At 42.6% G+C, this 13,654-nt stretch overlaps 1 protein-coding gene across 2 annotated transcripts in view; it reads right to left on the bottom strand.

Annotated features, from left to right (window-relative positions):
- Positions 1-13,654, bottom strand: part of CFAP221 (cilia and flagella associated protein 221) — an 84,172-nt gene that overhangs the window by 60,263 nt on the left and 10,255 nt on the right. For both annotated transcript variants that reach the window (XM_032353870.1, XM_032353871.1), the window contains exons 4-6: positions 11,893-11,979; positions 11,674-11,772; positions 9,932-10,032 (exon numbers count right to left, since the gene is read on the bottom strand). In XM_032353870.1, coding sequence (XP_032209761.1) covers positions 9,932-10,032; positions 11,674-11,772; positions 11,893-11,979 — 287 coding nt within the window. The remainder of the gene's footprint in view (positions 1-9,931; positions 10,033-11,673; positions 11,773-11,892; positions 11,980-13,654) is intronic.

Below are 13,654 nucleotides of genomic sequence, written 5' to 3'. Positions count from 1 at the left end.
CCCAGCTGAGCAGAGAGCCTCAACCAGGGCTTGATCCCAAGACCCTGGGATCATGAACTGAACCAAAGGCAGACATTTAACTGACTGAGCCACCCAGGGGCTCTCATAGTTTTTCTTTTTAAAAAATTTTATTTATTCACTTGAGAGAGAGAGAGAGAGAGAGCATAAGTGGGGGGAGAGGCAGAGTTAAAGAGGGAAGCAGACACCTGCTGAGAGAGAACACGATGCGGGGCTCAATCTCGCAACCCTGCAATCAAGACCTGAGCCAATAGCTGAGGTTTAATCCATTGAGTCACCCAGGTGCCCCCAACCGAAACCTTTTAAATACTAGACTTATATCATGATTATATACAAGTTGTGTGCCTATTAGAAGAGAGTACACATTTGACTTACGGAAATTAGATATTATAAAATAACAATATAAATTTAAATTTTTTCCTTCACCCTTCTCTAAATGCATGCTCGTAAGGGTCAAATATCCCACGGGTTTCCAGTTAATTATATAACATTTGTTTTTACCTTAGTCTGATGTTATTTTTATCATTCACTCTAAAATTTAACATTACATTTGTCAAGAAGCTAATCAAGCCTTTTTTGAGAGAAGGAATGATCTCGTGAATTTGTAGATAACGTAAAATCAGATTTCCTCCTTAATTCCAAAATCGCAGTATGCAGAGAGGGGGAAGAAGCACTTTGCCATATACAGGATCTGACTCTTTTGGGGAGAATGCAGGTTAACTGACAACAGCATGACTAATGCTAACTTATGACAAGATGTTGGACTCAGACCGCACAGTAAATTAACCACTCATTAGCTGTGATGCCTACATAAAAACCTGAGGGACACACCCTCAAGATAAAGGGAGGTCTCCCCACGGAGACGTGTGAATAACTTAAACTATCACGGAGGCGTATGACTAATTTAAACTGTAACACTGACTGTCACATGTCAATTTTATAGGACTTTTGCTCTGTCAAGTGCTCACTGATGAAGGATCATGGTTAGAGCCAAAGATGTGGGCAGCAACAATGTATCCATGTCACAGTCTTTCCCTTGCAAATGTACAGGAGACTCATGAAAAAATCACATCTGGGCACGCTTTGGGATCACACGCTGTAATAGCTTTAAAACAACTCTGTGAACTCTTCCCACACTCCTTCCATTGACAGGGGGGGTCTAGGTCTTCTTCTTTGCAATCTGGGCTCCAATTGCCAGAATGTGTTGGAAAGGATGCTGTACTCCTTTCCTGAGGCCAAGTCTAAGAAAAGGCTCACTCTGCAATCTATTGCCTGTGTTGTAAGAAAGCCCAGGCAGCCTGGGGAGAGAACCAAGGCTCTCAGCCCTTGGCCCAGCTGAGGACCCAGATAACAGCCAGCACATGAGTGCAGCATCTTGGAAAGTGGATCTGGCAGCACCCTCCCTGCCCCCGCCCCCAATAGGTTGATGAGCTTCTCCACATGGTTCACACACAAACAAAACGAGGGATCGCTGTTCTTTTAAACCATTACCTTCTAGGGTGGTTTGTTACAAAGCAATAGAAAATGGACCCAAGTGGCATTCTCTCTGTCTTTTTTCTTCTTTAGTAAATGACCACCTTATCCCCCATTTCTAGTTGCAACCTTAATTTGGCAACTTTAAAGCCCCCCTTTTTTTTTCTTTAAAGATTTTATCCATTTATTTGACAGACAGAGATCACAAGTAGACAGAGAGGCAGGCTGAAAGAGAGAGAGGAAGAAGCAGGCTCCCTGCCCAGCAGAGAGCCCGATGTGGGGCTCGATCCCAGGACCCTGGGATCATGACCTGAGCCAAAGGCAGCGGCTTAACCCACTGAGCCACCCAGGTGCCCTTTTTTTTTTTTTTTTGGTACTAGCCTTTCATAGGTACCAGTCACCACTAGGCTTGAATTTTGGTTAACCCTTCTGACGACTTGATATGTACTATTGCTATGCCCATTTTATGGATAAGTAAACTGACCTACAGGGTAGTCCAAAGGCAAGCAGTTCATAAGAGATGAGTGGAAATTAAAGGTGGGACCCCAGAACCTGAGCTGTTCACTGCGATACTTCATTACCTCTCTGGTCTCTAAAGGGATAGCTAATGACATCTCATTGTGTGCACTGTAGTCCTCTTCTCTATTGACATTCTCTGTGAAACTGAGCCCTCTTTGCCTTATGGCAAAGAGCTTTTTAGAAGCTTAAGCTTTTTAGAAGGCCTTTCCTTTAATTATCCCACAGGCAAGAAAAGCCTAGAAAATCCCAAGGCCTGTTCTCAAATGTTACCAACCTCCCTTCAAGCACTACTACATACATAGAGACAAAGGAAGAAATCTGGAGGCTGATGCGTTGTTTTCCTTTAAGCTGTGGATGTAAACTGTTGTATCCAGAATGTGACTCCAAAACCAGAAGGCAATCAGACAAAATGATTAGTTGCCTGATAAGCCAGACCTCCAACCCCCTAAACAGGCAACAATTTGAAAAGATATAAAGAGCTGAGGGTAAATTATGTTTCAAATTTCAAAGTATGTCCTTTTATCTAAGATAATTTATGTTCTTATGAACTTTCATGTGCTGCTTATCTTATTTTCAAAGACACAATTAATCTCACCGGGATACGAGCCTCAAATGAGAAGCAGAGGGGACCCACGATTTAACGATATAGTCAAATAAAGACAAAGAGATTTACATAAAGAAATGCTCAAGTAACAGGCATTTAGTTATTTTTTACACTGAAAGAATTAAACACTAACCTCATTTCAGCCTAAGCTTAGACCAGTATTGGAGGTAAAGAGCAAGAAGTAGTCAAAAGATTCAGGGAGGGTCGACATCTGTCTCTTGCTGGCCTGGCCTTTGAGCGCCTTTCTTGCCTCTGGTTCAACTCTTTCCTCAACCTAATTGCTTAGTCCTCCCTGTTGCTAAAACTCCCTACTCCCTGCCTTCCCTCAGGCCTCTGTAGTTTAGGAAAAGATGGAACCCCAGGGAACAACCAGAATTAAAGGGGTCACCTCTGCATTCTTGGTATAAGAAGGTAAGGCATTTCTCTAGGGGCTGGAATAAAACTGAATTCAGAAAGTTAGAGGTGACTGTGACATGCTCGCCCTCTGCAGAGATAATACGTGCCCTATTCACATATATATTTTTTAAAAACCACTTTAACAAAATATGGTAACACATACATAACATAAAGTTTACCATTTTAACTATTTTTTAGTATACAGTTTAGTGGTATCAAACCACTCACACTGGTGTGCAGCTATCCCCACTCTCCTTCTGCAGAGCTCTTTTCATCTTGCAAAAGTGAAACTCTGTCACCAGTAACACCAACTCCCCTTCCCCCAATACTCCTCACTCCTGGCAACCCCCAAACCTTCTACTTTCTGTCTCTGAATTTGACTACCCCAAGTACCTCATATAAATGGTTTCATACAATATAAAATAGCTTTGAAAAACTAAGCGTCAGGGGCGCCTGGGCGGCTCAGTGGGTTAAGCCTCTGCCTTTGGCTCAGGTCATGATCTCAGGGTCCTGGGATAGAGCAGCGCATCGGGCTCTCTGCTCAGCATGGAGCCTGTTCCCTGCCCCACCGCCTGCCTCTCTGCCTATTTGTGATCTCAATCTCTCTGTCAAATAAATAAATAAAATCTTTAAAAGAAAAAAAAAATAAAAACTAAACATCAACTTCACTTAAAAATGAAATAATTTTTATTTCGTTCATAAAAATAATTATTTCTAATAAGTATCATAAATAATACATATTAGAAAAAACAGCACCTCACAACTCACTCGAGTTGTAGATAATGTGGGATAAGATGGAGTAAGGAGTGAAATTCATGAGTGGCTCCTTTGAGTCAGAGCAGGGCCCATGGCTAAGACCAGAGAATAGGGACATCTGTCATCAGGAAGAAAGTCACGTTCGGTCGCCTGGGTGGCTCAGTGGGTTAAGCCAATGCCTTGGGCTCAGGTCATGATCTCAGGGTCCTGGGATTGAGTCCCACATCAGGCTCTCTGCTCAGCAGGGAGCCTGCTTCCCCTCTCTCTCTGCCTGCCTCTCTGTCTACTTGTGATCTCTGTCAAATAAATAAATAAAATCTTAAAAAAATAATACTTATAAAAAAAAAAAGAAAGTCACGTTCAAGGGAAAGGAAGCAACTGAATTGTGATGTGAAGGTAGAAGAAAAGCCTCCTGCAGGTTGATTTCTTCTTTTATTGAGAAAAATACAGCATTTATTTGGAGATAAGAGGATACATTAAAAACGACTGCTGGCTTTTTCTTCTTTTAAAATAGGGGGCACAAGGGACTGCATTCCAAGCATACTTCCTCAGAGCTGAGGGACCTGTCACATTGGGCCTGACACAGCACAGAGGGGACCTGGCTTGGTCTTGCGTCTTACCCACTAGCAACTATTAGAACAAAAAGCTCACAGGAAGAGTAAGACATGAATTTTTAAAGCAAAGTAATTTGCATTCAAATAATTTCGATCTTGAAATGGTTGTAGATAAGGAATTTCTGTGAGCTATTTCGGGCATGTTGAAGAAAAAGCAATTATTTAAGAAAAGAGTCACAATTCAGTTGACTGTTGCTAGTTACTCTGCTTTAAGTATTCCGGCAAGCATGAAATAATCACATTCTAGAAACCATGTTTGTTTTGTCTTGTTTTTAAAGATTTATTTACTCGGTGGGGTGCAGAGGGAGAATATCCAAACAGACCCCTATTGAGCTTGGAGTCTAACGCGGTACTCAGTCTCACGATCCTGAGATCAGGACTTGAGCCAACACCGAGCTGGACACTTAACTGACTGAGCAACCCAGGTGCTCCTCTAGAAACCGTGGGAAGAGCGCACAGGTATGTGTACACTGTGTGTGTGTGTGTGTGTGTGTGTGTGTGTGTGTGTGTGTGCGCATGTGCACATGCATGCGTGCAGGTATCAGAGACCTGGATGCTGAGCATGGAGAACAGCAGCAGTGGTGACCAGATGTGGCCTCTCGGACAGGGCTTGGTGGGAGATCTGTCTGCTGTATAAACCAAGCAAGGAGGAGACATGCCCAGAAAACACTTTCCATTTAGGAGTGTCTCTCCAACACCAAAAACTACAGTGTTTGTCTTTGCTGCTTCCAGGAATGTGCTTTAGGGAGACACAGAAACTCTTTGTGTTATATTCTTAAATATCAGAATTTGGGACTGGCCCCTGGATATTTTTTGTAGAATTTAAAATGTAGTTCATTTTTTAAGTTCTTACTGCTGGGGCACCTGGGTGGCTCCGTCGGTTGGGCATTTGCCTTCGGTTTGGGTTGTGATCCCGGTGTCCTGGGATTGAGCACCGTGTCGGGCTCCCTGCTCAGCGGGGAGTCTGCTTCTCCCTCTCTCCCTGCTCGTGCTCTCTCTCTCAAGTAAATCTTCTTTTTTTTTTTTTTTTAAAGATTTTATTTATTTATCTGATAGTCAGAGATCACAAGTAGGCAAAGAGGCAGGCAGAGAGAGAGAGGGGGGAGCAGGCTCCCTGCTGAGCAGAGAGCCTTATGTGGGGCTCTATCCCACGACCCTGAGATCATGACCTGAGCCGAAAGCAGAGGCTTAACCCACTGAGCCACCCAGGCACCCCTCAAATAAATCTTTAAAAAAATATTCTTACTGCTTAGTTCACAATAGCAGCTTGGTAGTTTCATATAAGTCACAAAATGTATATGCTATGGAGTTTAAGGAATCATTCCAAGAATGTATTCAATGCCTACAGGAACCTAAACAACAGAAATAACCCACCTTTCGTTACTACCCCTATGCACGCATTCATTTGTTCTAGGTGCTGGCCAAACATTGGTGCCACTCTGTCCCTTAGCCCCATGTAAACCAATCAAGCAATTTTCCAAATCAAATTTGTACAAAATCTAAGGGAGAAAAGCAGAGTATTACAATATTCAAACCAGGCCTTAATAAGGTCAATACTGCTTCCCACATTTTCAGTTTTCTAGCCTTTCCATCACTTTCCCTAGGAGTCAAAAGTCTAAAACTCAAAACATTTTGTTAAAAAAAAAAAGTGTAGGCTTTCCATTAAAAGTTTCCTCTGGTGACTTTCTCAAGTTGGCACCCACTTCTACTGAATGAAAGGGGGAAGCAGTTATGCCCTTCCATTATTGATATAGATCCCTAAGGTTTAGGAATGGGATGGTTTTCATTTCCTGTTAAAATTCACAAAAAGAAACTGGCATAAGATATTAGGTCAGCAAAGGGGTATTAAATCAAAGCAATTTTAACTATAAAATATGATAGAATTTTTTATATAGTAAAAGTTCAGGCTGTTATCAAGTGCCTTTTTTCCTCCGAATATCAATTTTGAAATACAAGTTCACGGCTGCTCGATAAACTCAAAGTAGGGGCTGAAATAAAGCACACGTGTGTTGATGAGTTCAAGTCACCCTTGTCAGAATATTTCCATAAAAAGTCGCTGCTCCTTTGTGTCAACTTTGACTCTGGGACATAAAAAAAATGAGTCCCTAGCATAAGGACAGTGTTTGCCCGGATGAACTGAAAAATGTGAATTTATTCTCTTTGAGTAGGGAGGGCTTCAAAAATATCCTTCTGAAGATCAATGTTGTGTTGCAGTCATTCTGACCCCTTCATTCTAACCCAGTTACAGCTGGTTTGTGGGCCCTTCAAGCAGAGGCTCTTTATTCGCACTATTCGAAACAGGACCCGGTTGCTGTCTATGCCAGTCACCCTCACTGTTGATCTTTCCCTCCCAGTGCTACTCACATTCTCCTGTGGCCCATATGCTTTCAAACAGAGGGCAGTGAGAGAACTAGGTTTCATTTGGACATCCTATTATGACCTTGGGTATTCCCACACTTTCTGAAATGAGCCGTGAGGTTCACTGCCTAAAGAAAAGCATCCTTTGGTAAATTCTTAAACTTAATGATGTAAAAGTTCCGGCCCGGGTTTGGGATGGTGTAGCCAGGGACCTGCTCTGCTGGCATTGTTAATGTGACCCTGTGGTCTACACAGCATCTGCAGCCCCGAGATGGACTCTTAGTTCCACTTGCTTTGGAGCAACATGACTGGCTTGCCCATGGGACCAACCAGGTCCAGAGTGGAAAATGGGGAAGTGACAGGGAGTCCAGGAAAGGGCCCAGGTGACTTTCATGTAAGCTTGTCTAGAGCACACTAACCAACTGGACAACAGTCATCTTGTGCAAGAAAGACATGTTGATGCCGCATGTAGAGAACTGGTCAACTGACTGGGTTTGTTACAGATTTTGACCGGTTATTGGGTACCAGGTAGACACTGCTAGAGAAACTACAGAGCTTGATGAATCTATGTGAATCTTTTTAGAACCACAGGAATGGAAAGATACCAAATTTCAGCACCTAATAAAAGCATGTTCTTAGTTACTTGCATCTATAGGAAGGGGAATATTGCACTTTTTAAAAGACTTTAATTATTTATTTGAGAGAAAGAGAGAAAGCGTGAGCAGAGGGGCAGAGGGAGAGGGAGAAGCAGGCTTTTTGCTGAGCAGGGAGTCGGTTGTGGGGCTCAATCCCACGACCTTGAGATCATGACCTGACCTGAAAGGAGATGCTTAACCAACTGAGCCACCCAAGCACCCAGGGGAAAATTGTATTTTGTCTATAATACTCCGTAAAATATAAAGTGGTTATGAAATTTAATCAACCATGGTGGTTAGACTAGTTATAAAGCAGAGTTTCAACTCCCAAAAGGCAAAGAGAACTAAAAGTCCTCTGCACCCCAAAGTGTTTGGTTTAGAGATGTTGGACAGAGACCAGAATGCAAATTTTTTGTTATTTACAGAAGCTGTCAAAATACATTTTACCAGATCTTAAGCTGCCATGGTTGTTTAGAGGCAAATGTCCACATAGAGTTTTATTTCAGCAAGGAAAATTTACAACCATCAAATCCAGCCAGTTGCAAATGTGGTTGATGAATATATACAAGTACACTTCATGATCTTGTGGGAAAGGCTATCCAGTCCTCAGAGAGGCCCTATCCAGACCACAGTTGCTTCTCCCCAGAAGCAACCTCCTAGTAAGAAAGCAGACTTGGTGGTATTAAATGTAGATCTCGTAACTTCTGGCAATTTTGTCTGAATGGATTCTACATGCAAAGAGAAAACACATTCTCTGATGCTACCTTCTGTTAGATTTGTGTTTTCCCATAACCTTTGTCCTTCTCCATAATATATAGGAATTTCTCTTTAGCTGTAGGTAGAGTTGCTCTCCTCTGACATTCACAAATATAAGTGCCACTGGAACTCACACACTGCTGGTAGAAATTAAAAATGGTGCAGTCCTTTTAGAAAGAATTCTGGCAGTTCCCCAAAATGTTACACATAGAGTTCCCACATAACCAAGCGATTCCACTCCTCGGTATATACCCAACACAAATAACCACGTATATACTCAAATAAAAACATACACACAAATGTTCACAGCAGTATTATTCAAAGTAGCCAAAAAGTGGAAACAACTGGGGCACCCGGGTGGCTTAGTCATTAAGCATCTACCTTCGGCTAGGGTCATGATCCCAGGGTCCTGGGTTGAGCCCTGCATCAGGCTCCCTGCTCAGTGGGAAGCCTGATTCTCCCTCTCCCACTTCCTCTGCTTGTGTGTCCTCTCTTGCTTGCTCTCTCTCTCTCTCTCTGTCAAATAAATAATTAAATAAAATTTTTCTTTAAAAAGTGGAAACAACTTGATATCCATCAACTGATAGATAAATAAAATGTGGTATGTGTACATAATGGAATATTAAATGGCAATAAAAAGGAACGAAATACTGATACCAGGAAAACCTTGTGCTAACTGAAAGAAGTCAGTCACAAAAGACCTCCTAATGTATGCTCCCATGTATATGAATGTCCAGAATAGGCAAATTTATATAGACAGAAAGTAAAGTGGAGTTTGCTTGAGACTAGAAGTTTGAAGGAGAATTGAGAGATGGGTAATGGGTTTCCTTTTGGGGTAATGAAAAAAATATTTAAGAACTGATTGTGATGGCTGCCTGTACTAGAAATGATCAGACTTCATGTTTTAAATTAGTGAATTTTATCATATGTGAATTATATCTCAGTAACATTGTTTTTTTGTTTGTTTGTTTTTTTAACATATCAAGGCCAAGAGAAAAGGGCCCCTCCTCCCTGCCCTGCTACAGACCTGCCAGTGGGCCACTCTCCCCAGCAGAGGCACAGGCCCTGACCCGCTCTTCTGGAGCTTCACAACTGCCCCTCAGCTCTTACCCCTTCACTCAGTGTTGGAAGCCCACCTTCAACTTGGCCACCAGCCTTTCCATTCCAAGCTTCTCCTCATAATTTCTCTATACATTGTCTACCTTTGCTAATGTGTGAGTCAACCTGTCTGGATCTCTCTTGTACATTACTTAGGTCAAAATCTCTTTGGTGATGATGATGAAGGCTGATAGCTAATTTAAATCAGTAGCTACATGCAAAGCACTGTTCTTACTATTATTAAGTATTAAAATGTTCAAATATTGCATAATTCAAACATTCAAATATTGTTAACTATTGTTGTTAAATTATTGTTAAATTCTACTTTAACCTATTTAAATCCTCAGGACAATTCTCCCAGGTAGGCACTCGTTTTAAAATATTATATATATATATATGAAAGAGAGAGAGCTTAAGCAGGGGGGGCAGTAGAGGTAGAGGGAGAAGCAGACACCCCACTGAGCAGGAAGTCTGATGCAGGGCTCAACCCAGGACCCCAGGATCACAACCCAAACCCAAGGCAGATGCTTAACCTACTGAGCCATCCAGGGGCCCCTTGTTTTGCCTTTCCAACTATAAGTCCAGTCTAACTCAGCTATAAGCATAACCTGCCATTAGGAAAAATACAAATCTAAGTTTCTATGTGCATATACCTTAACTTTTCATGAGCTATAACATTTTGGTAGTTCATCTTGGTAACTCACCTTTCACCAAGGAAAACGTTGGATAGATTTATAAATGAGGGAAAGTCCAATGTGTTCATGACAGGATAGGCATGGATGGGAATAAGCAAAGTGTCATCTCCCTAAAATTAATGGAGGGAAAAAGTCAAGTTTACCATACTGAAGGCTCTAATTTTCAAAAATGAACTTGTAGGTACTTTCTTATGTTGCTTGCTATCACTAAAAAACATTTCCTTAAGAAACCTGAATGCTTACATATAACACCAGAAATATTGAGCTTTCCCAACTATAAACAAACTGTAGGAAATTTTAAGTACATTTCCTTGAAGTGATATTCACTATTATCCAGTAAAGCTAAAGATAACAATGTCTTCCTATAGATACCAAGACAGTAATCTACCTTCTTCTATTTGAGAAAATTATAAGCAAACCTAGTTTGTAGGAGCCCAAAAGAAACAGAGAGCAATGAACCATAAACCATGAACTGACATCGGGCCCAGAGAGTTGCTGGCCATCCCGCTTCATGTTTGACCTCAAACAAAACCTCTCCAAGCCTTGTTTCTTCCTTTGCAAAATGGGAATACTTCTGCCTTTATTTTAAAGGTATTTTTAAGGCATGCCTGGGTGGTTCAGCCAGTTAAGCATCAGCTTTTAGCTCAGGTCATGGTCCCAGGGTCCTGAGATACAGTCCTGCATCAGGCACCCTGCTCAGCGGGGAGCCCTCTTTTTCCTCTCCCTCTTCCCCTCCCCTTGCTCATGCTCTCTCTCTCTCTCAAATGAATAAATAAATCTTTTTTAAAAAAACTAAAGATTAAACAATTTTAAAAACAAAATAAAGGTATTTTTAAGAATTAAGGCAGATGATGGCCTGAAAGAGATAAGAGCATTACATCCGTGCAGAGTATTATATTAGCCTTACCCCTGAGTAGCAGGAGATGGGCCCTGGCCCTCTGTACCATGCCTGTCCTCGAGACTCATCTTCTTGGTGCAGGTGCTCCTGCTGAAAGCCATACCCTATCTTTGTTTTCAGTTTAGCTTTTTAATTTTCTTTTTAAAGATTGGAACTCATGGGTTACTAAGGTGTACTTTTAGTTCCCCTTAAGCCTTCTCAACTTGCAAGAACTGGACCTAGGGGAGCAAAGGGACATATTGGGGGGCTGCTAGAAGAGATGGATTGACAGCACATGGAGCTGGCCTTGGCTGGAGGCCACAAGATGAATTTGGTGACCTCGAAAAGGCTCACAGGGACCCACACAGCCCAGCCATCTGGGGTCAGTCTACCAGGCTCCTATCTCCCTGCTGGCCACAGGGCTGCCTCTGAGGACATTCCAACACAACACCATCTAGTCCCTGGGGTTCGTAATCACAATTCGGGGATCCTGATCATTTGGAAGCCTAGTACTTCAAGGACTTTGTTTAGGCTATCTGACAAAGGTTGGTTTTTTTTTTTTTTTTTTTTTTTTTTTTTTTAATTCAACTCCTACAGCTTCATGATAGGGTTTCTAGGTCAGGGCAGGCTGGAAACCTGAAGCAAATGATGTCTCATGGCTCTTCCCTGGTTCTTGGTTCTTGCTCTTGCACCCAGAACCCAAGTCACCGGACAAGGACCCTTCATGCTACTCACACTGGCTGCCCAAGGAACACACGCGCTGGGTGAGAAACCACACTTATTGCTCCATTTCCCTCTGTTCTTCCCTCAGAGTATAAGTTTTGACATCATCCCGTCCCTTACCCTCCAAAAAAACAATCTTAAGAAAACTTACCTTACAGTGAACCCGAATGCAATCATAATAGTATCGCCACTCATCTGGAGAAAACGTAACAGTGACAGTGAGGGACAAGCCGGGAACGAGTCGGTGTTCCTAGAAGATAAGCGGGCTGTGGTGGCGGCATACTACACATGCGTCCCAAGCGGACCCGCCACACGGAAAGTCACAGTCCAAAGAGAGCCCCATGGAGAATAGGCAACAGGCCGTGCTTACCGTTTTCACATACTTGATCTGAAAGTATTTGGTTTGAGGGGGTAAAATATGCACATGTACGTCTTCATTGGAAATATTGACCAGATGCTGTGAGAGAAAGAGAAGTGCTTAGGGAAAACATTGTTTTAGCTAGCTGCATATCTCATCATCTTGTTCCTAAAGGAATTTGAGGAGACAAAATTTATTGTTTCACTTTTTAGAAGATTTGAAAGCATCATACACCATTTAAAGAATAGTAAAACAAACACAGCACCACTTACAATTTTTTTTGAAGTAGGTTCCACACCAAATGTGGGGCTTGAACTCACAACCCTGGGATCAAGAGTCACATGGTCTACCAACTGAGCTAGCCAAGTACCCTGAAAACAACACCCATTAAAGGATAATAAAGCATACCAAAGTGCCTTCTGCCCAGATTAGGGACTTTACTAGAACCTGCAGCCCCCAGACAGTAAACTCCTCTACACAGCTCTCATTCCTAATTCTGACCAGTTACCACGTGTGCCTTTTTGTTGAGCTCTGTTAACCTCAAAAACAAAACAAAACAAAACAAAACAAAACAAAACAAAACACCAGTTACTCTGGCAGCAAAAAGTGTGTTTATGCAGAATAACAGAGATTTGCAAACTAGGACAAGAAGGCTGCTGCAAAACCATAGACAAGTCCCAAACCAAGGGAGATGCAAGAGGGAAGGGGGTGAGGACTATTTATTAACAAAAGTCCATTGGAGTAAACTGGGAATTTGAAGTGTAGGGACTTTTCACTGGTTGATTGTGACTGTTTCTCACTGGCTGGGCTGTTGCTAGGGGAGAAGGAAAATCTTCCTTCCTCTTGCTGCAGTCAGTGAAGTGGTACCTAAAGTACGGACTTGCAAGGTACATCTCTTCCTACGGGGTCTGCAGTCACAGAGGAATAGCGGGGTGTGACAGCCTCCCGACTCCATCACGAACCAGGTTTCCTATCACTTAGGAATTTTCACAACTCCATTTCATCCTCTGATCCAGCTATCCAGCTAGAAAGTCAGCCACCCACCACCTCCCACAACTACTTCAAATTACATGCCACTGATCCTGGGGGCCCGGCGACACTACGGTGGTCAAAAAATCAGGAAAAAGAGTGTGGCTAGGGCAGCCTCCAATCCATGCCTGGGGCAAATGGAAAAGAAGTTGGAAGTCAGGAAAGTCGAGAGTTCTCAGATGGTGACCAGAGAAGGCCCCCACTGTGAGGCAGGACAACTTGCTTTATAAAATAACTGGGTCTCTAAATAGGAATGTTTTCCCCCTCTGCTTGAGATGGGACCAAGAACCTCAGGATCTGGGGATTGGGTCTTCACCTGGGCCAGGGGACAGTTAAGAGGCCTTTGTTTCCAAAGTCCAGGCCAGAGGCTGGGCCTGATATGGGGCTCATTGCCCAAGGCCTCATGGTCACTGAAGCCCTAAATTAAAATTCAGACATTACTTCCTGATGGGGTTACAGTGGTGTTTGGATTTGTTAAAAACTTTTATTTATCACCTGTGAACATTCCTAAAGTGACCCTATTTTATGCCCTGTTTTGACATATCTCTTCTTTTTTTTCAATATGCTATTATTAACCTTAAAAAAAAAAATTCTCCAGGCTGTTCTGGACCTCCAAAGGGCCCTGCACAGGGGCAGTCTTGGTGAAGGTGTGGGCTCCTGGGGCTCCATGGACAAGATGGTCCTTCCAAGAGAGATGGAGGGAGGGGGGATAGGTATGCTGGGACCCAGGATGCCTGGGGCCTGT

The sequence above is a fragment of the Mustela erminea genome, chromosome 8 (genome assembly GCF_009829155.1).
Source record: "Mustela erminea isolate mMusErm1 chromosome 8, mMusErm1.Pri, whole genome shotgun sequence".
Taxonomy (NCBI): Eukaryota; Metazoa; Chordata; class Mammalia; order Carnivora; family Mustelidae; genus Mustela; species Mustela erminea.
This window is presented reverse-complemented; position numbering and strand designations above follow the sequence as displayed.